We start from the raw sequence: 27,683 nt of genomic DNA, 5'->3' as shown, positions 1-27,683 counted from the left end.
GTACACTCGTCGATCCCAAATTTTAAGAATGTTATAATGCAAATAAGAAAGAGTAGATTCGAACTTAAATTCTGAAAAAGAAAACAACGTGGTTTTACTTATCATGTATTAACCTAATTCTCATAACAATCCGTCGGAAAAAGAACTAGATTCACATAGCTTTTTCATGAATGGAAATTGAAGGAGGAAAGAAAGAAGGAAAAAAAATTGGTTCTTATTGTTTTTCAACAAAAGAATAGGAAAATGGGAAAGACATTTTAATTTGATTCCCTTTAATTAATAAGAGTTGTTCTCAATGGTCCATCTATTTAATTTTTTTTTATTAAAAATACAATAGAGAAATACACACAATACATTTATGTGATGACAAGTAAGGGACACATAGATCTCTGTATTACAATACAAATCAGACGAATCTCCATCAATTTTTACCTCTCCAATCATGAGATTCTTCCCCAAAAAGAAAGCATGTTGAAAAATGCTTCTTATAATCAGTCCAATATAATATGAAAAAGATAAACACGACATTCAATGCAGAAAGTATTTTGAAAAATTTATAATACTGCAATAGTATGGATACTAGTCAACCACGTCAGCATCAATTAAGAATAATGTAAGTTCAATATCATTCAAAAATGAGAAAATTGATATTACAAGAGTACTAGAAATTTTCTCGGAAATCATTTGCATTCTAAAAAAATAAAAGAAAGAAAGAGAATCCCTTTAAACTCTCCATGACGATCTCAATCCTGATTAGTTCAACTGGCCCATAGAAGCCAGATAGAAGAATATCACAAATCATGAACTTTAGGCACAGCCTCAGCAAAAAGGAAGCATGGAAAAATCTGTAGAAAAGTTAAATCATATTGCAATCAACAAGTCCCTAGTTTTTAGTGATTTTAGTTATGAATATAATTGAGTTCTAATCATGAAATCATCACTCCTGATTGTTTGGTCATGAACAAGAATACATATCTAAGCATGAAATCAACACTATAGTAGTTGTTTACACATATTCAACCAGCATACAAACAACTAAGAAAAAGCTCTACTTGCGTAATATTGTTGGAAGGTAATAACATCGGTATCTCACAAAATCTTGAAACTGAAATTGCTTCACACAAAATGGTTCACTGGGTACCCCACTGCTTCCACATCAGTTCCAAAACCTTGACGTCTCTAACTAAGCAGTCCACTTGTACAAAAAAGAAAACATCTTGGGAGCTTGCTTGTACAGTATCAGTAACACAAATCTCACATCATTCCTGATTATTTCCTGCTTAATAATTTGGGCTTGAAGACAATGATGATTGCAGTACAGTTATCTTTGCAGCGCCGCTCACGAATAGCTTCCCTCACAAGACGTCGACTTATTGATGTTATGGGCAAGCCATCCTGTGCAACAAGGATATCTTTGTAATCTTTGATCAAGATGAGTGAACACAAAACAACTTACCATAGTCACCCTCATGCAAAGGCCAGAATAGATACAACATTGACTTCATAGACCATGGTTCTCATGGAGAATTTAATAAACAGGTGGCTTGAATAAGAATTGGAGCAAAGAACAATGCTCCAGCTGCATAATGTTAAAAATTTATTTCATGCTCACGTTTAAACATAGTGAACTGGTTCTTGTTCATTGATTTTTTTTTTTTTGGGTGAACTTTCTTAGTACGGTGCAACAATAAAATAAAAACTACCAATTCCCTTTCTGCTCATGGAGGATGGATATTCTTAGTCGGTTGGTCTATAGGCTATGAACTATGGAGTTCAATTTGATTGAAGGCTTTAGGGTGGGATGAAAAAAGCTTCACTTGCAAACAACACAGTTTTGTTTGCTTCAGATGATAAAAGCAAGATAGATAAGATCTCTGGCATTGTCAAACCTCATGGTCAACTACAAAAGTAGTTTTGCAAGTGTGGATGTTCCTTGGGACATTCTCTTGTGCTCCTTCTCTTTGGTAAATGAATTATCTCAGTCTTCCCCTTGAAAGTCATTTTGCTCTCTAGATTTTTGGAACCCTATAGTTAACGAATTGAAAACTAAATTATATAAGTAAAGGAGTTTTGGCCTCTCCAAGGAGAGATTGTTTACTATTACTCAAGCTACATTCTCAACTATGCCTCCCAAGAAGATTGTTCTGGGTTTGGAGAAAATTTTCAGAGATTTCTCTTTAGGATGGTTTGAATCCAAATAAAGGTAGTCATTGAAACAACTTGACCCGGAATTCATTAAAGGCATAAACGAATGCCAGAATATTTTTTGATAAGAAAAACAAGAATGCCACAGTTACGGACATAGTTTGACATAGCCAACCAAAAATCATAAGAACAATGGAAACCTTGCTTAAAGATGAGATTAACGTGAAAAGTGGTGCCCCAAAGCAAGGGTAAACAAATAAATGAAGTAATTCCACATGATAATAAAGGGATCCCTCAGATAGATTGTTGGCAAAGTATGAAACATGTGCCCCTACCTTCAATAATTTCTGCACAAAATCGACAGCATCACTTGGTCCAAAAACCTAAAACAATTTCGAAAGAGAAGTCAAAATGAAAAGAGTAAAGGAGGTAGAGAAATGAGGGACAATAATAGGAATGATAGAACAAAAATGTCGGTAGTGAAAGTCAAACTAACCCCCCAAAGTCCATCACATCCGAGAATGATAAAATGCTCCCTATCAGTCAATTCGAAAGAATGAATGTCTGGGATTGCAATAACGCCCAACTGCAAGTGGCATGTGTTGTTGCTCAGATTTCAGTTCAAAAAATAATGCTAAAGGTAGAATGTTCAGTTGTAGAGAACGGTTGCCCATGTTATAGTTTGGTTAATGCCTATGCATAAAGGCAACTTAAAATAGAGCAATTTGGTTGTAGTTTTTTTTCATCATACGTAAAATGGATAGCCTCAGATTTTCGTCTATCACAGAAAAAAGATTGTTTATTAAAAGATTTCAGTTTGCTATAAATTCTCTCAAGATGCGATGTTTCTCATCCAAATTAATGTTTTCCGCGAGATTTTTAAACTATAAAGAATGAAAGCATGAACTAATGGATAAAAAACACGGGTGTATGGATGAGCACACTAAAACCTTTTTAAATTGGCGATCTCCAAGTGCTCGAGAAACTTCAAGCCGGCCCTGCAGTCGACCGTTTGAACCAACAACACCACCAGCCTGGAATAATTCATATTTCTTTAACTATAATCAGGATTGCAATGACTAGTGTAATTTGATGTACAAGTACAATGAGTAAATACAGGCAACAATTCTGTGAGGCACCAACCAGACAGCACATATCTAGAATTGTACAACATTGAACATTCATAGTTCTTATTTAGGTTGTTTGTTTCATGAGAATATTTGACAATCACATAAGATTACCGCTAATTTAATAGTTTACTACTGCATTTGTTTCGAACTTTCATTGGAGCATCCCATTCCTGACATCTGAATGCCCCTCCCTCCCATCAGTCCATCTGACCTTGCAGCCTAAAAGATGTGTATTTGAGAACCCAAAACATTGGTCCATCAGATGCTAATTTTTTAACTCTATTCATCAATTTGGTTAGGTTAACCCTTGGAAGTTGGCAGGTCTAATATCATGTACATCAAAAGTGCAGTTAAGTAAGCATAATAAAGGAATTATCTTTACTCAAGCCTACACTCCTTTTCCCTTTTAATGCTGAGGGTATCTTGATCGACTATGCATTTAACAAAAAGTTTAGGCGAGAAAATTGATTCGCTCCTTCAACAGTCATTTTTTAAATGTGAAAGTCTGTGATTATCGGTTCTTATCAGCCAAGTAGTAATTTGACAACTTATATAAAGAGCTAGCAGGAGGTAAGAGAACAAGCATATAATCCTTTCTCCAATCAGTTCCTCTCTTATTCGTTGCCTTGAGGAACTAAACTGGTCATGCTCTTCAATATATATATGCATACATATAAATTAAATAGTTGAAAGACATCCTGAGCCTTTTTTTTAACAAGGAATTCTTAAATGACAAGATATCAGATACAAGGCTCCAACTATCTATTAGTGCAGTCTTATTCAGAATCTTCAGAAGATATCAATCATTGACCACGTAAAGGTTGCGTAAGATATTGAAGCATAAATTCTTTGCTTGTAGTATGTCTTGCTATTACCCTTCTAGCCCAGTTCCTCTTTTTTTTTTTTTTTTTTTTTTTTTTTTCCCCTTTCTTCTTCTCGTTCTTTACTTCAACAACACATATAATCCATCTCCATAGTTCTTACCTTTTGAATTCGAGCTCTCTCCTGTGGGAAGATTGCCTTATGTTCCCTTGTCAAAACGATAGCCCTTAAAGAGCTTCCACCATTAGGATTATTTGACGATTTGTCAGCAGTCAAAGATCGTGCTACAACTGCTTTAGCATCACCAACATTAGCAACAAAAACCTATAAAATTCCTTGGTCAGAAAAACACTATCTTTGAAGATGGAGGAAATTAATACAATACAGAAAGAAGAATAACTTAGGCAAGCTGCATTTGAATTAAAAAGGCAAAAGGATGACATGACAACATATATGCCCATTAGAGTATGGCAGTTCCATTAAGATGAATAAAAGAATGAAGGGGCTCCATAAAGTATACACCTGGAAAGGAAGCAATGTCGAAGCAAACCAGAAAGGCAAGACAAAAGTACAAACAAGTATCTAGGTTTATATCCAAGATTGCTTTCCATGTGCCCATCGTAAAACAATGTAGTTAACTTTTTGAACAATTGCATGTCATTGATATTTACAAATAATAAAACTTAACAGCATCTACCCTTCTCAACTTAAAAATAACTTTCTGATCAAAGGCATGGATTTTATTTCAAAATATTTTATTTTGCAGCTGATCACCGGTAAAATAGTTAACAAACTCACCGTTTGACCTAATATCCAAAGGCAAACAGCAGTAGCGCCATCCTGCCATCCCCCTGAAACAAATTGTCAAAGGCCAAGATATGAATTGAGGTCCTTAACCACAGCCTAAGAAGTCTTCAAGCACCCGGTTAGTTATTTTGAGAGGGGGAGGGAACAATCTCTGGGAAATGCAGCTTATAACATTATATCAACTTTAAGCAGCCTAAAAAACACCTTTAAACCCATGAATTGCATATGCATGTAACTTGTTATTATTTATTATTATTATTTATATCATTGAGCGTCTGGGCCAGCTTGACATACCGTAACTATTCTCACAAAACAATTGTTTAACCTTACTACATTTGGTTACCAAGGTAACTCATAACGTACTAAATCTTAGGTAGATGAACACCATAATTTGAATCCTAGCATATAACTTATTACCTTCTCAAATAATAGTCATGCCACTGCATGTTTCTGATTTCTCAAAATAATTGCTTAAAATATATATTTTTTAATATAAGAAATACAAAACTATCAACTACGTATCTTTTTTATAACTATTAGCTACATTCTTTTTATCAACTGCGACTGCGACTGCGACTGCAATTTTATTTTTTATTTTTATAACTTAGCAACTGCATATATTTTTTCTCTAATATAAGAAACATAAAACTTCCGTGAGATTGTGAATGGAGCCTATTTGGCTTCAAGGTGGGCCTCTTCAACAACGCTTCCATTATTCAAGTCAATCAGAGAGTTTTTCTATAACTCCTTTGGCCTTATCAGAGATGGCTTATCCTTCCCTTTTAATTAATGAGGTCTTATTTTTTAATTTTAAAAAGAAAGTTACTAAAAGTAAATAATTCGAACATCACTGTGACCAATAGGCTATATTATGGTGAATCATTTACTTCCCTTTACCAAAGAACCACACTACCTATATATGACAGCTAAGCTTCTTTTACGGTATAAAGTATAAACACAATTTCAAAAATTTATAGATTGCCAATCTTATTCTTCAAATACGTTGAATGCTAAAAGTGACCAACCAGAATAGCCTAAACGTAAAAGTCTACTTTATATTGTTACCTGCAGAGCTTTCTTGAAGAAGAGACTCATCAGTTTTCCGGAAACCTGCAATATGATGGGGAAAAAAAGAAAGAAAGAAGAAGAAGAAGCAAGAAAGAAAGAAAGAAGCAATCAAATACATCAAGAGGCAATGAGACAACAAATGCCATATTCAGAAGTCTTTGATGGAAAGAGAACATAAAAATTATTCATACCATCAAGTATAGCCTTTTTAGTTGCTTTTACATCCAACTGGATCAACACAAGGCAGGAAGTCAGAAAACGAGAATATAATCAGGTGCAGGGCAACTATTTGTATTATATGAAATGGTGATGCAAGAATCTCCATGCCATTTACATAGCAGGATTAGAATGCAGGTAAAGAAACTGACAGGGAAATTGATAATGCGATATATAATCATAGGGCATCATGACTAGGCAGCCAGATTTAATCAAAACTTGCCCAAAAATGGAAATTAATGATAAAGAGAGGTCATGAGCAATGAGCATAAACATTATTGTATGAGTCGAAATGCCTACTTTGTTACTTATTTATCCTAGTAAAATATTTTTGTAGCTAAATTTGGGTCATACTGGTAAACACGCTAGTTGCTAGAAATTAATTCATATTTTTATCATATTCTGTACTATCTACTCTAGATATATGAGATTAGCCAGTGCCCCTGCATTTGACATAAACAAATATAAAACAGGTTCAGTGTATGAGGTCCTTGTTTCTAGATGATGTAATAGTATAATAATATGCAGAAAAGCAGACTAAGCAAAACACACCAACTCACGTGGTAACCCAGCCGAGAGAACATTTGTATGCAAATGCTTTTGAGCGTAATCGGCAGCTAATCGGCCCCCATGTCCGTCGTAGATAGCAAAATGTGAACATCTGACCACAAAAACAAATAACTAATTGAAAGTTTTCTTCACTATTAGTCAGAAAAACAATTACGCTCAATAAACCAATGAAGTTCATAGAGTTTTTTTTTTTTTTCCTTCTTCTTCTTCTTCCTCCTCCCTGAGTGTCCCAGATAACTTGCGTGCACTCCGCCTAATCTCATGGACAATCGCCTAACTTTACTACATTTGATTGCCCTAGGATCTTAAATTCTAAGTAGGTGAGTACGATAGTTTGAACTCATTTCTAACTATTTACATTTGATCTTTTACTATTTACTTGGTTAGTTCATTGAGTGCATTTTGAATCTGCCATAGCAATAAACATTCACAGTTCAACCAGTTAAGGGAGCAACATCGTCTTAATACAAATTACCCGAAATATGATACGGGTGAAGACGTTCCCAGATAAAGAAAGGCCAACATGGAGCAAATGTAACGCATGCTTCCAGATATTCGGAGATAGCCAATTCAAGATAATGCCCTTGAATCATATAATATAAACTCAACAAGAGCACAAGTGAAATATAATCGTGATAAAGAACTCAAAACAACTATGAACCTCAACTTCCCAGGAGAATCCAAGCTCGCATCCAAAAGCAAAACCCAGGCATCCTCCATTGTATGCCTGGACCCTTTATCCTCCGCCGCATCCGCTTCAATTTCAAGCTCGACTTCCCTCTTGACGATCTTATCTTCTTCATCACCGTTACCAGCTTCCAACTTTCTGCCGGTACAGTCTCCAGAATCAGCAGCAGCTTCCGTTTTAAACTTCTTCGTAGTAACATCGGGATCTTCAACATCTGCCTCGCGCTTGGGCTTGGTTTCAAGTTTCTCAATCTCCTCTTTCGAGGTTGATTTTGCGATATCGGTCATAGTGTTATGCTCCGGAAAAACTTTCAGAAGACGGAGGAAATCACTGTACTGAAGAAAATACCCTATCAAACTAATCTCAGGGCATCGCGGCCGTCAATGGAAGCAAAAAGTTATCGAGATAGCCATTGTTAAATGAAACTTTGTTACAGCGAAAATGACTTCCCGGCGCGAAGAGAGCCCGGATTTGTTCGTGAAAGCAGACGTTTTTTCCTCCCTTCTTTGGGGCAAAATTTACCAATATCAATGTATTTCAAAACTAATTGTGAATCCAGCGCAATTATATTATTATTATTCTTTTTTGAAAAGGCAGCGCAATTATATTATAAATCTTGATTATTTGTTATGTCCACTGTTTTTTCAAGGGGGATCTTTAACAAAATTATATTTTTCTTATGATAGCTTGGTTTATAAAGTTTTAAAATTAATGTTTATATTTTTAGTCTTAAATTTTGAGAATTTATTAGAGTTTCTTTGATTGTTAATGGCGATTTGATAACGTGATCATTTTTTATTTTTAATATTTTTAGACTTTAAATCTACGAATGATAATATATTTAATAATGATTTATATTTTTCATTTCTCATAAAAGAAAATAAATTGGATAATTATTCTCCTATTTTTATTATAATAATTTATGAAAATAGAGATTTGAATTAAGGACCTCTAAATTGAAATTATATATCTAAGTTGGTTTATTTTTATTTCTAGTTAAAATAAAATTTAATATATATAACATATATACATCGGAGAATATACTATTTTGTCATATAACTTATAAGTTGATTGATATAAAAGTCCAAATTTAAATGGGGTTTTCACTTTTTTTTTCCCTTTCTTTTTGGTCCAATATGGCCGCTAAACCACAATTGAACTTGAACCGATTGTGGAAATCCCTCTTTGTTTATACTTCCATTCATGGCCAAGTCATCGTCGAAGCTCATCAATGGTTAGGGTTTGGCCAATAAAAACAGCGGCGACTTTTTACTGCTCAAAAAAGTGGGTGAGAACTGAACTGATGTTGAAACTTGATTGGAAATATGAAATGTTTCTACTATCTAATTCTATAGCTGTATCAGAGGGTATCTTTAGTCGTTCCGTTGCATGGTGAATGAGTCAACGGGGTCAAATTTATCATATTATTAGAAGCTAGTTGTTTTTATTTTATATACATGTAATTTTTTCAATTAAGAATAGTTGATTCTGGTTCAAAATTGAAAACCCAAATCGAGCTGGATCTGAATTCGTTTTCAGAGAATTGAAGCCCTTCGATAGGAACCATCCGAGTGGCTTTTACGGTTCTATTTCGGCTTTCCATTGTTTAGAAACAGCGTGCATCATCAGAAGCGAGAAGAGAAAGTTGAGTGTTGAACTCCAATGGAGGAGGCGGCCCTTGACTTCGTGCTCGTGCCTCTGGGTCTCGCTTTGATGGCTGTTTATCACGCATGGTTGGTCTTCACCATTTTTCGGAATCCCAGACGGACGGTCATTGGCCTCAACGCCGAGTCCCGCCGCCAATGGGTGTTCAGCATGATGACTGTAAGTTTCTGAGTTCCCACAACTTTTTTTGGAGGTGGGGCTTATTACTCATGAACATTGTCTTCATCTGATCAGACAATTATGCGAGAATTAGGTGCACTATTAATTGAATTGTGATGGTAAATTGTCTATAAACTACTCGGTAGTGTTTTGTTTCTGTTTCTGTTTTTGGGTGGGGCAATGGTACTGAGCATGTACTAAAAATTCCTTCGACGGTTATGAGATGGTAATTTTATCACTTGAATGACTATTATTTCTGAATGGTTCTTTTCATGCTCTTGTGGTCACCGTTATAGTGATGGAATGGTATTTGAGAAAATGACAGATGAACGTCCTCTTCGTAGCAGTAATGTTTCAGGACTACCTTTTCCATTATTTTCGTTCAACATCTCTGTATCTGTTAAGATGAGTCATCTTGGAACGTTAAAATCCTCCAGTTTTGACCGGTCTTATCCCATGATTGATTGCTTTTTAGAATACAAAGATAATAGTCCTTCAACGTCGCCGAGCTATATCAAATCATCAGTGGAGTTTTCCGAAATCATGTTACTATTATCTTTATGGTAGCATGCTTTAGCTAGGACCATTCCTCCATGTGATGGGGATTGAAATTTAGGTGACCTAAACCCATGTTGTATTTTTAAAGATTCTTCCAAACTGTAATGGAGACATTGAATCCATGAGTGACCTATTTTCCTGATCCAAAAAGTCATAAATTTGGCTGCAAGTTGAACCAGAATAACCCAGGGACGGGTAAAACAAGTTTGCACCTCCTTTCTTGATTTAGTATTTGAACTCAAATTAATTGTTCTGATGCCCCAGAAAAATTACACTTTTAGTGAGACATCAAGATAAGTTCAAGGACATCTTGCATAGAAGTTAAAAATTGTTTGCTCATGATGGTTCAAGGGGGTTTAATTATAATAGAAAAATTCCATGCAAATTGCTACTAAGGTTCAAATGATAAAAGTTTCTATCAGGTCAACTTGGCCAATTAGAAAAACTCAGGTTTCCAGTATTCTGTATGCAAAGTGCTACAGTGAAGTGGGATAAGTGACTTCATTTGACTTTTTTAAGATCTATGAAATTTCTTTGGACATGAGATTGACATATGAAAGATCTCGCTAAGAAGAGGTGTGTTGTCAACTTTTATGATGTGCAGAGAAGTGTGGGAAGAAAATATGATACTTTTATCTTTTTTTATGTAAATGGGTCTCTTATTTTGTTTTTAAATTCAGTTAGCTGTTTATGGCTTTATTTTTCAAAGTAATGTAATTTGAGAATTACATCCCTCTGCTCCAATAAGTTTTGACGCCTGATTCCTATTTACATATTTACAATTTCTTGTTCTGCATTCCTGTTGAGAATGAAGAAGAAGAGAGATCCTCTTTTGAACAGGAAAATTTGGTAACGTAGATCCTCGATTTTGCCGGAATTCGTTGATAGGCCTTTTTTATGCGCCGCTTTACCCTGAAAGGAAAATGAGCTTTGCTCCTCCGGGCTCCCGGCGCTCCCGTGGTTTGCGAGAAGTCTAGTATTCTTTTTCCAATCTATATGGAATGGATAATTTTCTTTTTTACTTTCACTTTCACGAGCAAAAATGATCAGCTAGTGGAAAGAACTAGGGATCTTGACGGAAAGTGTTCTTGCAGTTCTCATTAGCTCGGGTAGTTGGTGTGGTTGATAATTAACTCCCTTAATTATGTGTGTGTGAGGAACCATGGAAATGGGGTTGTGGATGAGCAATACAAGTGTTGTACTGCTAGGCATGCTATATCCTCTATATAAAGGAGAGAAACAAGTCTATATATTCTAATAGCTCAGAGAGATTTAAATTTTATTTTGCTTATATTCTCTCGTTCTTTTGTGTATCCCTTGGAGCTATATACAGATCCGAGATGCACCATTCAATTAGTTTATGTAAGTTTATGCCTAACTAATAACTATGGGTACTTTCAAGCAAATAGGCCTCTTGGAGGGCATAATTTTATGAAATACAGATGATATGGTGGGAACGGAATAAATAAGCACAATCATCTTCACGAGTGGATATTTCGTTTCCTTAGCAAAACCAAAGATGTTTCAAGTTCTGGACTGTTTCCCATCTGAAAACTGGAAGCTCTTCAGTGTCCTTTTTCTTATTCACGTAATACCAATTTAGCCTCCTTGTAAGTTTTCGTACTGCAAAAGCAACTTAGATGTTCAGATACTCTATTTGTGTTGCAATTGTACTATTTGACAGAGGTCCATGGCTATGGCTCCTTTACAGTAGATCCTCCACTTTGACGTTCACTTCTTTTTGCAGAACCTATTTTATGCAATGCCAGTTTCCTAGTACATATTTATATGATGGGTAATCCATTTTTGTCAGCTTTAATGTTTCTGTCATGCATGTTGCTTTAATGTATGATATCTGATTTTCAGGATCCGTTGAAGAATGGCGTCTTAACCGTCCAGACAATACGAAACAACATAATGGCATCTACACTTTTAGCAACAACAGCAATAACTCTTAGTTCGTTAATTGGTGTTTTTGTGAGCACCTCAGCGGACTTGAGTAATGCAAAGCTGCATTTAATTTATGGCAACAAGTCTGCCCTTTGTACTTCAATCAAGTACTTCTCAATCTTGCTGTGCTTCCTTCTTGCCTTTCTATGCAACGTGCAGTCGATAAGATATTATGCCCATGTTAGCTTCTTGGCCACTGTTCCTACATGGAGAGATCACAAAGAATCTATACATTACATCGCTAGAAACTTGAATCGAGGCAGTTTCTTCTGGTCCGTTGGACTGCGAGCATTCTACTTTTCATTTCCTCTCTTTCTCTGGATCTTTGGGCCAATCCCCATGTTTGCTTCTTGCTGTACAATGTCATGTGTTCTCTATTTCTTGGACACAACTACAAGTTTTACGCGGCATCTTCACAGCCGCTCGTTGAGGGAGAACCTGGAAGTTGATGATCTGGAATCAGCTCATCAAGCGTCGTAAGTTGATATTTCATAATACTCTTGGCAGTTTTATGAATATATGTTTTTCATGTCAGTCTAAAATATAGTCATCAAAATTAACTTGTCTGTATAGCAAGTTTGGAGGAAGTGACTACAAATGAATCATTGGTTTTATCATCCAAAAATGGGATATGATTAATTAAGTGCAACTCTAGTATATTTGAATGTAATCCTTCCTAATGATTCCATCCAATTTTTGTTTTATTTCAACATGGATTCGAACCTCTAACCTTTTGGTTGAAGATATATGCTTTAGTCAGTTGAGCTACACACTCAAGTTGGCATTTCTATCCAAATGGCACTCTATTCCTAGAATAACATTAACCTATTCCTATACTAACACACAATTCATTATCAACAAAGGAAGCTCATTGACCTGCTGCTGTAACATTCCCATATGCCCAAATTTTATGAATTTTAAAACTGACCTTTCTCACACTAAATTTTATAAATCTCAAACCCATTAACAAAACACAAATCATCCAAACTCCCATGCCTCAAATTTCACAAAGTCAGACTTGCTCAAAAACACCATCTTGGGTCCGTCCTTTCAACACCTATGCAAAATGAATATAGTCTGTGTACTGTTAACAAATCAAAAGAACGTAATTACTTCCTCTTTCTCATGTCGATCCTGATTGTGCGTCCATTACAGGTAAAGCCATGGCTGTAATTCGGCAGCGTTTAGCCCCATTGGACTCTGGCTGGCATTGTAGCAGACACTCACTAATGGCCAAGATTAATTTGTACAGAACAGTAACATTTGCTTTCCATTGTCAAAGCACAAAGAAAAAGAGAGTGGCCAGGTGAGATGAAAATAACACAACAGAATTTGTTTGTTTGTCATTTCAAGAACACAACAAGGTGAGTAACAGTGCAATGATGAGATGTGGGGAAGTCAATTTGGATGCCTCTCCCTTCCCTTCCCTTCCCTTCCCTTCAAATATTCTTTTACTGAATTCTCTCACCTTTTCCATTTCCAAAAAGTCACCCAGCTGCCTAATATGGCCAAATGCCACTATTGAGCCACAGCCCACTGCAGCAGCTTTGGCAGAGCCAATAAGGTGGCGTTGACAAGCCCCTGTGCAGATGCAAACAGTCAAAATGTGCACCATTACTGCAACACCAAGCTTTTTTCTTCTTCTCTGTGATTCTGACTCGACAAACTCCATTTGGGGCTGTCGCTCTGATCTTATCATCATCTCCAAGCTAATTTTCATGGAGTGGCCCAAGATCTTGAACAAGTGCAAGTCTTGGAGTGGAATTCTTGATGATTTTGGGTTATAGTGGAGCACTTGTTTTGTTTGGTTAAATTTGGGAAACTCAGATGAGGATTTTTGGTTGACCCTTGCATGAGAAAATGATCATTATGCTGTTTTGTTAGATGTCATTATGGTTTGACTGGCCATTAAATCAGATGCTTAGCAGATTTAATTTGGCAATTAGAGAAATGGAGTAACAACCATTTCCACAACTGAAATTCTTGTCAAATGATCCCAAATGGCCTATTTCTAGAAGCCTCTCACCATATCTTAGCTTTAATGTGGTACATGCAATAACTTGTGGTGATTGGATGAACAGAATCAAATTCCATTTACCTATAGCACAGAGAAGACAACTTCCATTTACCAGAAAGAGACTCATCAAGTCATTTAAAGAGAGCAACACAAGAACAAAGATCAAGTTAAAGACAACTTGTCCAAGGTATCTATTGTTTGCAAATTAAGAACGAGCTAACAAATCGACTCATAGCACCGTAACATGACGAAGAACTAGATTCCATAAATAAATCTATTTCGATCTTGAACTTGAAATACGAAATTCTCTCAAGTAGACTCAAATCTCTTTCCCCCACCTAGAGCAATTCATTGGTAGAAAACGAAAGTTATCAATTTCATGTTGGGATTTAGCATGTTTTAAATAATTGAAGAGATATTTAGCAACAAAGGGGATCCATGGTATCATGTAGGTTCACAATCAAATAAGAAAAAATCCCTCCAAATGGTGGGGGACATTGATAAAAAGAGAAGGCACTTTGAATATTATGATTCCAAACTTTGCTATCTCTCTCTAGAGAGAGAGAGAAATGTAAAAAAGATTTATAGATAAGTTGAGGAAGTGGGTGAAGGGGGGAGACCACAAGCGGCAAGGGCACTAGTGGAATATCTTTCCTCTTTTGTGTGTTTTTCCTTTGCTTCAAAAAGACAAAGGGCTAGTGTCTCACTCTCTAGCCCATCAAAAGCCTCAAGCATTTCACCAATTTTAAGGTAATAATGTAAATCAACAAATTAAATCTCTAATATTATTGTCCCACTTGCCCACTAAATATATACCGCTTTCTCAAATAACAGCCTCAATCTCTCATCTTTCCGTTGGATTGAATTCTATCTCCGATAAAGAGGTTATGAATTTAAATCTCTCACCTTCATTTGTTTTACTAAAAGGAATCTCTTTTTTTTTTATTAGGGCAGATATTTATTTTTTTTCCATCAACATTATATCTTCAAATCATTTTTGTGATGGTTTCACTTCTCTCTCACTTTTGTTCCATATCCTTTACAGATAATTTTCGTCAAATAATAACATCAATTTTATGACTGATATTAATGTTTTAGAATTGGTCGGTCAAAAATCTACATTGCAAGACAAAAACTTCATAGAAAAATCGGATAATATATTCATTACACTATAACAAAGAACCTTTAGATATTGTGTATCTCTTAATCCACACAACACCTATTTATTGAATTTTGGGTTCAATTCATTATGTTTCTTGTACCCAAGTCCAAAACTTTGTGCAATTATTTTGGCACAATGAAACTATATGATAGAATTATACAATATGACCAACCACAATGTAGCTGCCCTTAATAACATATAGATATAAATAATGCATAAGAAAATAATTTTAAATTTCTCTTGCATACATCAAAGAATGTAAAACTACCAGCCACATTATTCCAACCTTTTTAATCTCTCTAAAACTATGGTTCTTCCCCTTCAATCTTATCTCAGACCTAGCAGAGAAGAACTTGTGCAAATTATGAAAGAAGCTTGAGAAGAGATGCAAAATGATGGGCTTTGGTTTTTGTAACCCTTCTCTGATCAGTTGTCCCCTCTTCTTTCCTTTTTGTCACAAAGACACAATACAATTAATATTTATATGCAAAAATAATGCACAAATTGACCACTTTCTCCCACAAATCAATCAAAGCAAGTGGAGTATAAGCCTCATCCGCTCTGAAGAATGTTCACTTTACCCTCTAAATTTCCTCATCGCAAAGCATCTCAAAACAAGATGTTTCAGCCCTTCATTTCCTGCATTTTAATGACACAAAAGAAACAGAAATTAGAGAACTTTATCAATTGATTTAGAAAGAAAAATTGGTCTCTTGTTGCATGTTTATTCTATATTCCAACAGTTATGGGAAACCTTCTTTTTTTTTTTTTTTTTGATGAATTTACCCAACGAGTTGGGCTTTTTCATCAAAGTTTGGAAATTTATCAAACGGGTCCTTATGGAGGTAGTTAGCATGAATTTGATTAAAAAAAGCATTGAGATCAGAAGGGAAAGTTGGAAATTAAACAATTATGAGAATGAGAGAATACCCAATTAAAAGAAGTCATAAGAGAAAAATATGAATTAATATAAACCCTTACCCAAACAGGACATGATCAAAAATTGCATCTTTATCTCAATTCTCCCCACCACTTTGCTCAATTTGGACTGCAACACACAACACTAACTGAAATCAGCACATTTCTTAGGGATGTACATACATAACAAAGATCAATGATCTGCAGAGAGACAAATTTGCAATTCTTTAATGCTGAGTTTTGAAATACTTATAATAAACTGGAAAACAACACATAAAATTGAGAGTAAATTTGATGAAATTCAAAAGGAGAGATCATGAAAGGTGGGATTTGAGGAGGGTGAAGAGTGATGACAGAAGCATAGAGAGCACAAATGGAGTGAGATGCAGACTCTAAAACTTTTGTAATTAACTAATTTTTGCATATCATCATCTGTGCTCTCTATCTTCTGTCAACAGCATCACCTGTTTTTTCCTCCTTAATTTTCCCACCTTCACTTTAGAGAGAGAGAAAAAGAAAAATAAAGAGTGAGAGAGAGAAGAGGAGATGAATGAACCTAATTAAGGACTCCATACAATTGGCCACTATTTATAGGAAAGCTTGAGAAGAATTTGGGGAAAAACAATGGTAAAAAGGTAGATACTTAGCTTTGAAGGGCTTTTTTTTCTTTCTTTCAAAAGGGTATCACACCCTCCAAAAATATATGTGGCTGTTTTCCAATGTACTATCAAAATTCTAACCGTTTCTCACGGGACCAAAATCAAAATCTTCACAACAGAAACTTTTTGCCTACTCATCTTATTCTTACCCATATCAGAAAGCTATCTTACCAACCCCACCTGATGATTTAAGGTATAGGCAAATAAAAAAAATTACAACTTAAAGGAAAAATTAATTGATAATTAGAAAAACATTGATAAAATTTTCAAATACTTTACAATATACTGAAATAAGAGAGAATGTAATAATGGGTGTCGTGTAAAATCATGAAGTTTTTTCATTTCATCAATGAGCCAAATTAGGCAGTGACAGAAGAAGGTGAAAAAAGGGTTTGATTTGAAAAATTCAGCAGAAAAATCTCTTCAGTGTACTGTGTGTACACTGTACAGTACAGCCTGAGTTTTGCAGTATAAATTGCACAAAATCCGCACAAAAAATCAGGTCCAAGGTCAGTTTGTTATGATTCTCATCTTGTTTTTTTTTTCCTTTTAAATTGACTCATTCTTCGAAATGGGGTGAGACCCACTTGAATTAATGCAGCCAAGAACAAAACCCATATCTTGATTTAGGGTTTCATACCCAAAAAAGAAAAAAAAATCAGAACTTTTCATACCAAAAAAAAAGCTAGGGTTTGTACCAAAACTTGCATATAGTAGTGGGGAGATGGTAAAATTTTGAGATTTTTTTTAAAAATTTTCTTCTTGTTTGTTTCTATGTAGAGTGAATATTATATTATTCTATAACATGACATGTTGTGTTGTGGGTTGAATTTATTCTTTCAAAGGAAGATGTAATAAATCAACTTTAAAGGTTGGACCCAGCCACATTCTATCACCCCAAAAAACAGTGTCAACTTTAATGGATGCATGGTTCGAGGAGTCACCATCATCACATCTCACCAGCACTTAATTTAGTTAATGAGAAACTTCTCAAATTTTCCTTACACAGAATCAAACAATCAAAGTTATAGGGAAATATAGCTGGTAGGAACTCTCAAAAATGGAAGTAAAAATCATTTAATATGGTTTTGTTTGGTGGGTTATATTAAATTCTGTGTGACGAGTGCAGACCTTGAGAATAGTGCCATGCAATACCCAGATTATGCTTCTAGAAAGGGATTTTGGAGTGTGCGTCTTGTTCAATCAATAGTGAATCAAAAAAGTTCTAAGCTAAAAATTTGATCTTTTATACCTATTTGGAAACTAAGCTAGGGCGCTATAATGCTTAAAAAAAGAAAAAAAAAACAAGGGAAAAAACAAGGGCTATTATATAAAATAGGAAGAAAATAAATGACATCTTACGAAAATAGTTAATAATTAATTTCAACTCGCTACTTCGGATAGCCTTCAAATGGCTTATGCCGGGGACAAACGTCCTCATGATTGACTACTAACCCCGATATCCCTCACTAGGTCAGTCTCGACTCGGATCGGAAGGATGTAGTTGAAGAAGAAAGCTGATGTCTTGGTTCATCTTTCTCTGTCTTGGTAGACCTTGAAAAAGGTATAAAGAAAGAAAAATGGAAGTCTAGAAACGAGACGAAGAAAGATCAAAAGAGTTTAGTGCATAACTCGATAATTGACACGTATATAAAGTTAGAGGTTCAAGATCTCGTACTCCTAATTTGTTTTACTAAAAGTTAAGTCATCCTTTACTTTAAAAGTGGATTTTATTTTTAATTTTTAGTTTTTAGTTTTCTTAAATTGTGCTGTATTATTCTCACAATTTTATTAGTGTACTTTTCATTTTGCTTAAAAGTACACATTATATTCTTGGCAAAATTTCAAAAACAAATTAAAAATGGGTTGAAAACGCTTTTAAAAATAAAGTAAATAACAAGGTAAAGAAATATATAGGTGAAAGTAAAATGTTTTAACTTAATTTTTAAAACAGTAAAAATAAAATGAAATGATTATCGATTGGGGTTATGATTATATTAAATTTAATGTCTGATACATATTACTTGACCTCGTTTCGTTGCTTTATAATGCGACGGATTTTGATCTTCAACCTTTTTGTCGTGTAATATGCGATGAATATAGTTTATCGTCGAAATTTCGTCACTGAAAGCTATATTATTTTGTTGTAGTGTTTGTTATCAAGGTTAAAGCCTGAACCTCTTTCCCATTAGAAAGAGAAGTTGGAGAGATTACTTTCCAACAGAGAAACAAGAGAATTTTGGTCAAGGTTAAAGCCTAAAACTTCTTTCTCATTCAGAAAGAGAAGTCAAGAGGTTACTTTTCCAACAGAGAAACAAGAGAATTTATAACACAGGATTAATAAGCTAAAGGTAAATTTAATCTTTTATACGTATTTTTTAACAAATAGTGTCGATCGTAACTCCACTCGAACTTGATTTGGTATCAAAGTTAGCATCTTCCACATACAGAAAGAGAGATTTTCTGTGGATTAAATCCCTAAGGAGCAACTTGTTGCCAGAAAAACATTGAGAAATAATAGAAAAGAAAAGAAAAGTTGAGATCCCTCGACACATATTTCTTATCTTGAAATGGGGCTGTTGGGTCATTTTCAGATAACAAAATAACCAAGAACACGACTATGGAAAAACCTCCAACACTACACGTGTCGACACCCCACTTTCACATTCATCATTCACTCACTATATGCCCCTTAACGAATGCCCTCATAATTGAGTCTCAACCAAAAATACAGCGGATCTCTCCATATTTCTCGTTCTATTCTTTATCAAGTGGAAGTGCAGTATATGCATCTCTCCATATTTCTCGTTCTATTCTTTATCAAGTGGGGTGCAGTGATGTAAATGCAGTTGAGGCAACCTAACAGTTCGATAAACTTGAACCTTGTTCCTACATGAGATCGGATCAATTTGATTAGACACTCGCAATCTATTTTTCAAATGTTCAACTCTTTGACAACACGAAAAAATCATGGTTAAATTCTTTAAAAACATGGAAAAACTAAAAAATGGTTATGAACTCCCTCTCTATCTCCAAAGGATGGAAGCGCAAAGGCCTTTGATGTCCCCTCCCGTCAAGAATTGAGGCCTCACAATCACTAGCCGAGTTCAACTATTATCGTAGAAGTAGAGAATTCGAACAATGTGTTGGGACACTAGACTCTCTCCAAATTTCCACAATGGTACGATAGTATCTTCTTTAAACATAAGCCCTCGTGAGACTTTGCTTTTGTAAAAAGGCCGGCTCATATGAATGAAATTTGTTTGCACTTCTAACAGTATAGTCGACTTTAGATATGGTAATATGTGTCTTATCCATTTGAATTATACGTTTACGTACGTCTCAACAACAACATTCATATAGAGAAGCTTTTTGAGCTTGCTACCGTAAGCTGTGTTGGGAGCAAACTACGAAATGATCAAAGGGGCACAGAGAGTTTTTTTTTTTTTTTTTTGGCATCTAATTTTTTGACTGCTTTTTTTGGAATGTTGAAAGAGCAAGGAGCAGAAACATGTTGTGTTGGGTTGCGTTTAAAGTAGGCTGTTTCTTGATAAAAAGAAACTAGTGCCTAAAGAATTCCTCTCCCAAAAAACATAATATGTTTTTATTCTTCTACAAATTGGGCTTATCCAAATTGATTATTGTGGGAGTAATTAATTGAGACTATTATTCCCATTTCCCAGTCTTGAATGGATTTGACTACTTGATATGCCCTTGCCCTTGCTTTCCCCTTCTGGATGGACTTTGATTTGATCACTCTTTCTCTCTATACTCAAAATTGGCATTCTTGATCAATTCTCTCAAAGTCTGTGTATCCCTTCTCCACATATAGATACCCCAAAGCCAATGGTTTAATTTCTCTTAAATATTATTCTTTCCATACTTTTTCGAGGAGGATACGTGTCTATTATTTTACTCAATATTTTTTTCGGTGGAGGCAGGGAGTCCAATCACAATCGCTCTAATGATTCGCAGGAGGCTCTGTCTTTACGAAGATGCTAAGTAAACCTAATGATTTGCAAGAGGCTATTTGACCGACATATATAATGAATGACCTATGACTTAGAAGAGATAGAGATATATTAACCACATCATTTTGAGGATGAAAATTTGAAATATTAAGCTAAAGGAAAAAAATGATGAACACGAATGATATACAAAATTAACATTGTATCGTATTTGACAAATAATTATCTGAGACAATTTGACGAGAGGATACAGAAATTCACAATCTATGGTTGAAAACTAGAAGCTCTACATCTGAGTTGTACAAATATTCTCAAAGAATATTCTTTGGTTTTTTTGTATGGATGCTTCTAAGAATTTTGAGGAACTTTTGGATTACTACTAATATTCTGAGCAAATTATGGAAAAATATGAGATTGTCCTAATTCAATCCTCCTTTTTGGTATTTTTTTCTCTCTCTAATAATAAACGACACCAACGACCAAATATGGTAGAAACCAAGTATAACAATTTTAAGTATGGGAATTTAAGAGTCCGTTCGGTGAATATTTTTGTTTTTTTTTTTTGTTTTAAAATAGGCCCTTTGATAACCATTTCCATTTTTTGTTTTTGTTTTTGTTTTCCTCAAAGACGATTTTAAAATCTCATTTTTCATTCAAATACTCAAACTTTTTTTTCTTTGGCATATTTATTATCTCTAAATAAGAAATACATGTCCCGACCGTCTTCTGATTCCATTTTCTAAATAATCTGTATATATTTTATTGACATATTTATTAAATTGTGAATAAAATATTAAATACTTTTAACTAATTATTTATACTAGTAATAATAATTTTAAAAATAATTAATCTATATATTTATTACAGTTTTTTTTATTTCTTAAATTCTAAAAATAATTAAAATGAATTATAAAATTGGTAGTTTTTCCCGCAAATATCTCCGTCCCCAAATAAGAATTCTTTAGCATGGATCTCCATTTTCGAAATGAAGAACAAGGTGGAAATGGAGAACTACAAATTTTCATCAATACAGTGTATGGGAGAGACATCCTCACTCCCGTCCTATATCATTCCTATTTGTAGTCTACATAGAATTTTCTCTCTCTAATATATATTTTCAATTTTCTAACTTTAAAAAATATAACTAAAAATAGTTAATTACTAACCCTGTTTTATTTTCAATGTTTAAAAACAAAAAACAATTATCATAAATTTTTAAATACAGAAAACAACAAACAACAAACAAACCAAAAACCAAAATAGGCCCTAAATGTTTGACCTCTGTTTTTCTTATAAATTAATGGTCTTATTTTCTTCACTGTGTTCACTAGCTAAGGACAAGTTGAATGCATCCATTAATTACTGGTCAGTATCATGTTGTCGTTGAACTAAGAAAAAAGTCCAAGTTATATGGAAAGTATCATATTTTTAATTGGGTTAAATATATATTTTAATCATGTTTGAGATTTTTTTAAAAAAATTAATCTCTACTGTTTTAAAAGTTTCAATTTAGCCCATCATATTTGAACATTTTCCAATTTAAGTCCCCTCACTATAAATAACGGTAAAAACTAGTTGATGATAAACTTACATAGTAATTGAATGGGTAAAATTTAGAGGGGAAAAAGATCGACAGTAAAAAAAAATTTGAAATTTATATCAATTTCTTATAATCTTGAGAAACTAGAAACTCTATTATCTTAAACAACTATTTTTTTCCTGAGTTTATCATTAGTCAATGTAACAAGAACTAAATTGAAAATGTTAAAATATAGTAAACTAAATTTTTTAGACATTAAGAAACCAAATTATATATTTAGCCATTAATTATTATAGTATAATTTTTATAAATAAATCCATATTTAGGATTTAATATGTCTTTTTCTTGATTAATTTATGTTAGTTTAAACGATCCTGACATTCAACATTAGATATACGCGTATATACACACACTTCACACCTAGATGATTGGGCCTCGTATAACGGCCCACTAACCCTCCATCAGAAAAAAGGAGGAAGCCCACATTTGATCAAGCTCAAAGCCCATACCATTGGAACCCAATCCTTGCCCATAAAAAACAAAAAATTATATTATTTTTTAAATTTGTCCAAAATTTATAGATTTAAAATTGCAATCATATTTCCACAGAGCCTTTTCTTTCCTAAAAATGGGGAAAAAGAGAGAAAAGGTTCCATTATCATTTCTATTATACCCCAACTTATAGAAATGCTCTTTTCCATGACCTTCCATAAATGCCATCGGAAAATAAAATGTTTTTGGAATAATATGTCTAGAAATACAAATTTTTTTTTTATAAGCAAAAATATTATTGTATTTGATTTTGCATAAAAATGTTATCATATCTTCATTAGAATAGAATGCGTGTTTGTATTTATTTAATAGGAATAATATGAGAAATATAATATAATTATGATATATTAATTAATAAACTAATTAAAATTAATTTAAAACAATTAATAGAGATTACCTCATGAGAAATTAATGAATCATTTTAATTGAGTAATTAATTATAAGCATTAAAAAATGTATTTTTACCCTAAATTAAGTTAACGCATTAAAATTAAATAATTAATATATGATTAAAAGTTTGTTTAACTATAATAAAATAAATATTAAGCCCACCCTATACAAATATTAAATAAAGCAATTATTTCTATTTATTATGTTTATTTATTTATAATAATTTATATATTTAATTAAATATATAATTAAATTAACACTAGTGGGTAAACAAAGTGAATATATGATACTCCATTAGCGATTTGGATGACCAACTCACTTCTCCTCTCATTAGTACTGCATCCCGTTGAGATATATTGTAAGTTTACAATCACTTTCTTCTAAGTTTTTGTTAGTATGATATTTTCCATTTAACATAATTTTTATGACTTTAGTTTTGGTTTATCTATTAATACGAAGTATTTAATAGCAGATCTTTCTTCTCTCCACAAACGTAGAACTTTATTTGCACCGTTAACATTAGTCTTCTAACGAAGTTTGAGACAGGTGAAAAGAACAGTAGGTATCACTCCATTAAAAAATTCTCAATTCTAACTGAAGAGATGTTCATTTTTCTATGGGACTGTCTGGCGGGAATGCACCTAAATAGGGTGGAATATTGCCATTTAAATTTTATGCAGGGCGGAATAATGAGGGAAAAATTTTCCCCACCACCTAAATGGGGATGGGGATGGGAATATTTTCCGTCCCGTCATTTTTTTAATATTTATATTATTTTCTTTATTATTTTATTATTTATATTATTTCATATATTTTATCTATCCATTTACCTAATATATATTTGAGAGGATTAAGTCTTAGAAATTAAGTAATTAGATAAATTTTCTTTAAAAAATATTTATTAAAAAATAATTTAAAAATAAAAAAAAGAAACGGAGAAAAATTCCCATCCTTACGCGGCCAATCCCTGTCCCGCTCCCTTATGGAAAATTTAGCCGGAACGGAAAATTAAATGGAGGGCGAGGCTGAGGACGGGGAGGCTTCCTCATCCTTGCCCCGCTACACCCATGAACATCCCTACCTGGCTCTCTTAAAACTGAACCTACTCGAACCCAATCAGTTCAGTTCTTTATGTTTGTTTTTTTTTTAGGGAACTATTTAGAGAGCAAAATGCTGCACCGGTGGCTGCTCCCTCTTGCACTGATCATAGCAACGGTTCCATGCTCACAAGCTGTTCAAAATCAAATAAACAACAACAACATGATCACAAAAACCCAAACTTTTCTTTCCCCACCATTCATTTCCACACCCGGTTCAGTAATGGAGAGATTCTACCACAACATCAACTTCCCAACACCCCACATCGCCATAAAAAGCTTCGACCTTGAAGTTGTAGACCAATCAGGCAACAGCATCTCACTCTTCGACACATTCCTCCATCACTGGTCCCTCGTGAGGTACTTCCAACACAGCACCGCGCCAGACCCAACTCCCAATACTTCATTCACTCAACTTCACGAACCAGATTTCATCATCGCTACCAACAATGGAGTCTGCCAACACCATAGCTTGCCGCAGTTCTATGGCATGGGATCGGAATCGAGAAAAACGTCGACGTTTCTCCCACACCCATATGGGATAGAAGTTGGGGATGCCGTGCAGGTCCCTGCAGGGTATGAAGAGAGGTGGAGCCTTAATGTACACGTAATAGACACCAGGGGCGTGGAGGACAGGATGGGGTGTACGGATTGCTGGTGCCATTTGTATAATGTTACGAAGGATCAGTTTGGGCGGCCATTGAAAGGGGATTACAAAGGAGGGAAGCTGTGCTGTTATGATCAAACGCAGTGCAGAGTGAGGGAAGGTTATAAAGGAGAGGAGAGGAAGTTGTATGTGAGATATAGAGTGAAGTGGGTGGATTGGGATGATGATTTTGTGGTTCCTGTGGAGGTTTATATATTTGATGTCACTGATACTTGGAACCCATTGTTGAATGACTCAACAGGACTATCTGATCAACAGCATCACTGCCTTGTAAGTTCTCTCACTTTTTAAAGCTATTTTTCAAGGATCAATAAAAAGGTTAAAAGTGTTGGGTTTTTAAAGGTTCAAAAATCTCACGTTTGAAAGATTGAATTTTTAAAAGAAATTCATCCCTTTTTAAGTTTTGATGAAACACTTTGACCTGATATAAACGTGGCTCATTGGTCCAAATAGATTAGAGTTAATTAAGAATGAATGAATTTAAACTCCGCCACCTATCTAGGAATTAGTAATTCCAATGGTGAATCTTCAAATTCTACCTAAATGATATATATCTATCTATCATACTACTAATATGAGTGTAGAAATAGGAGACATATTTTGAAATACACAAATGATTTTTGCTATCCACCACAATTTCCCTTTTTTTTTAATTTTATCAATTTTAGAGCTAAATTCAAAGGACGAGTTTTGAGTCAAAAGATTCTCATTTTTTTGTACTTTTTGTAATTGGAGTCGAGAAGAGAATTTTGTAGTGTTTTCTCCAAATGAGAGTATTTGCACATAAATTATTGTGCTATTAGATTGTTGGTATTCCTACGGTAAAAGCGTGAGTAATTTTTTTTTCTAGCAACAATTGATGCTGCAATGAATATCTTGTCTTCTCGCCTATTTGTAGGTCGCGTATGATGTAGAAACTTGCTCTCTCGCGAACAAGCTCCATGGTAAGTGCAATGCTACAAAAACATCAAAGGTAATCTTTCCGGGAGACAGTGGCTACATTATCTATGGAGTGGCTCATCAGCACATTGGTGGGATTGATGCAACCCTTTATGGAGAGGTAATCCAATTATGGCCTTCATATATTCATTTATAGTCTTTTTTTTTAACAAAAAATGAATTAGTTTTTTTTTTTGTGTGTGTAAATGGTACGATTAGGATGGAAGAGTTTTATGTTCTTCTTCACCAATTTATGGAAGAGGAAATGAAATTGGAAACGAAAATGGTTATGTTGTTGGAATGTCTACTTGTTATCCGAAGTTGGGTAATTATGTGAAGATCAATAAAGGAGAAATGGTGACTCTTGTATCCAACTATGATCCCTCGCAAAACCACACCGCTGTTATGGGTCTCTTCCAAATTATGGTTGCACACAAAATTCCAAATTAGTATTTCTTTTTTCTTTTTAAATCTACAACTCGAAGAAAAAAAAATATTCATAAACTAATTGAACTATATTCAGGCTGGCATTGAAGTTGCTACTTATTTTCCGATAGAAGTCTTTCATCTTAAATGTCTAAATATGATTGAGAGAAAGGTAGGAGAGGAGACTTGATTTCAGCTTTCATTTCCTACAAAGTTTAAAATAAAAAAAATAAAACCTTTGTCCATGTTTTATTGGGCCATGTTTCTGAGTAGTAGCAATTGAGAAAATCTCTTAGTAATATAGCTACTCCGTTACGAAAAATTTAGATACTTACCCCTATGAAACTTTTTACTCACGAAAATCAAATAAAATTCGAAATTCGAAATAGATAAGAAAAAGAAAAGAAAAATCTCTCTTCTAATTTATAAAATCTCTTGTGATTATTCTTTTAGATTATAAACGATGGAATCATTGGCCTATTTCAATATAATAATAATATAAAAATGAATGCATGCATATTTGATACTTTATGCTATTTACCAATCGCATTTGTAATAGTATATAGGACGAGATTGGACTACCTCCTACATATTTGATACTTTATACTATTTACCAATCGCATTTGTAATAGTATCAATTACCTGTTAATGGAAAAAAAAGAAAAGTTAATTTAGCTAATATTCTTATACTTTCTATTGATATCTCCTCATCACTATTAACAAAAAATAGAAAACTAAGAGATAGTAAATAGATTTTTAATAAAAGAAATAGTTGTTTTCTCCAAAACGACAAGTCGACAACTATCTAAATTTCGCTAATTAAATAGAAAACTATAAATAGATTTTTAATAAAATGAATAGCTGTTAAATTTTTTTTTATGACCGAACGTAAGGTAAGTATTTACGGACGGCAGGTGTAGATACCAAAACTTAGGTGTCGGCAGAAAAGGCCCAATCAAATCCATCCCATCCCCCACCAAACCTTCTGTCGTTATTAATCAAGTATTTAATTTCTTTTGTCGATATTTTCGTGCGTAAGTTCAAATCAATCAACGTTAATGTAAATTACTTTTCTCAGAAAAAAAAAAAGTGTAAAATGCTTTTTCTTTTTAATTTAAATATTCGAGTATTTTTATTTTTATAACTATTTTCCTTAAATACATTTTTATCGACATTCATGACACGGAGATTTCGATATTTCTATCCGCTATCAATATTTAAAATCTTGATTAAAATATATGATTATTTGAGATTCTGTTTGATATTTTTTTTATTTGTAACCAAGCGTAGTTATATCTTACAATTCATTTTTTTTTAATACAACAGGAAGCCTATAATTCACTGTTGATCTTAAAAAGATAATTAAATATTTCATATAAATTTCAATGAAACATAAATAAAAAAAATCAAAATTACAAGTATAGTCTCAAAATTTAGAGAGTTTAGGTCGAATAGAACTTTCAATTTTATATTTGATAAATTTCTGAAGTTTTAAAAGTATCTAATAAATATTTATCATATTCAATATTTTTTAAAATCATAAAATATATCGAATATAAAATTGAAAAGT

General features: G+C 33.8%; 3 protein-coding genes and 1 long non-coding RNA gene across 11 annotated transcripts; 2 read left to right on the top strand and 2 right to left on the bottom strand.

Annotated features, from left to right (window-relative positions):
• Positions 1 to 866: 866 nt before the first annotated feature.
• Positions 867 to 7,977, bottom strand: LOC111007206 (Protein phosphatase 2C family protein). 4 transcript variants are annotated; one of them, XM_088125573.1, is made up of 12 exons: positions 7,420 to 7,559; positions 7,234 to 7,341; positions 6,741 to 6,849; positions 6,164 to 6,200; positions 5,970 to 6,014; positions 4,896 to 4,948; positions 4,260 to 4,421; positions 3,096 to 3,179; positions 2,642 to 2,731; positions 2,481 to 2,528; positions 1,890 to 2,025; positions 867 to 1,395 (listed from the first exon to the last, which is right to left on the bottom strand). In XM_088125573.1, exons 2-11 carry the CDS (start codon positions 7,299 to 7,301, stop codon positions 1,897 to 1,899), a joined length of 825 nt encoding a protein of 274 aa, XP_087981699.1. In that variant the 5' UTR covers positions 7,302 to 7,341; positions 7,420 to 7,559; the 3' UTR covers positions 867 to 1,395; positions 1,890 to 1,896. The 4 variants fall into 4 exon arrangements, with proteins under 4 accessions (XP_087981699.1, XP_087981696.1, XP_087981698.1 ...); XM_088125570.1 differs by lacking the exon at positions 7,234 to 7,341 and having other exon boundaries at positions 7,420 to 7,977; XM_088125572.1 differs by lacking the exons at positions 1,890 to 2,025; positions 7,234 to 7,341 and having other exon boundaries at positions 867 to 1,579; positions 7,420 to 7,976.
• Positions 7,978 to 8,554: 577 nt separating this feature from the next.
• Positions 8,555 to 13,752, top strand: LOC111006812 (uncharacterized). 5 transcript variants are annotated; one of them, XM_022278885.2, is made up of 3 exons: positions 8,574 to 9,270; positions 11,695 to 12,254; positions 12,934 to 13,752. In XM_022278885.2, exons 1-3 carry the CDS (start codon positions 9,109 to 9,111, stop codon positions 12,935 to 12,937), a joined length of 726 nt encoding a protein of 241 aa, XP_022134577.1. In that variant the 5' UTR covers positions 8,574 to 9,108; the 3' UTR covers positions 12,938 to 13,752. The 5 variants fall into 5 exon arrangements, with proteins under 5 accessions (XP_087982272.1, XP_022134577.1, XP_087982271.1 ...); XM_022278887.2 differs by lacking the exon at positions 12,934 to 13,752 and having other exon boundaries at positions 8,578 to 8,730; positions 8,986 to 9,270; positions 11,695 to 12,488; XM_022278886.2 differs by lacking the exon at positions 12,934 to 13,752 and having other exon boundaries at positions 8,580 to 8,734; positions 8,986 to 9,270; positions 11,695 to 12,488.
• A 1,164-nt stretch (positions 13,753 to 14,916) lies between these two features.
• On the bottom strand, positions 14,917 to 16,760 carry LOC111006905 (uncharacterized). Its single transcript, XR_002600917.2, has 2 exons — positions 15,939 to 16,760; positions 14,917 to 15,596 (listed from the first exon to the last, which is right to left on the bottom strand). It is a non-coding gene; the product is annotated as an uncharacterized LOC111006905 (long non-coding RNA).
• A 7,132-nt stretch (positions 16,761 to 23,892) lies between these two features.
• On the top strand, positions 23,893 to 26,385 carry LOC111006967 (uncharacterized). Its single transcript, XM_022279089.2, has 3 exons — positions 23,893 to 25,018; positions 25,647 to 25,808; positions 25,907 to 26,385. The coding sequence occupies exons 1-3, from the start codon at positions 24,116 to 24,118 to the stop codon at positions 26,135 to 26,137; spliced, it is 1,296 nt and encodes a 431-aa protein (XP_022134781.2). The 5' UTR covers positions 23,893 to 24,115; the 3' UTR covers positions 26,138 to 26,385.
• Positions 26,386 to 27,683: the final 1,298 nt, after the last annotated feature.

Source organism: Momordica charantia, assembly GCF_013281855.1.
Source record: "Momordica charantia cultivar OHB3-1 chromosome 6 unlocalized genomic scaffold, Mcharantia_2.0 BLBB01000006.1, whole genome shotgun sequence".
In the NCBI taxonomy this organism is placed as follows: domain Eukaryota; kingdom Viridiplantae; phylum Streptophyta; class Magnoliopsida; order Cucurbitales; family Cucurbitaceae; genus Momordica; species Momordica charantia.
Note: the sequence above shows the minus strand (reverse complement) of the source record. Positions and strands in the feature narration are given on the sequence as shown.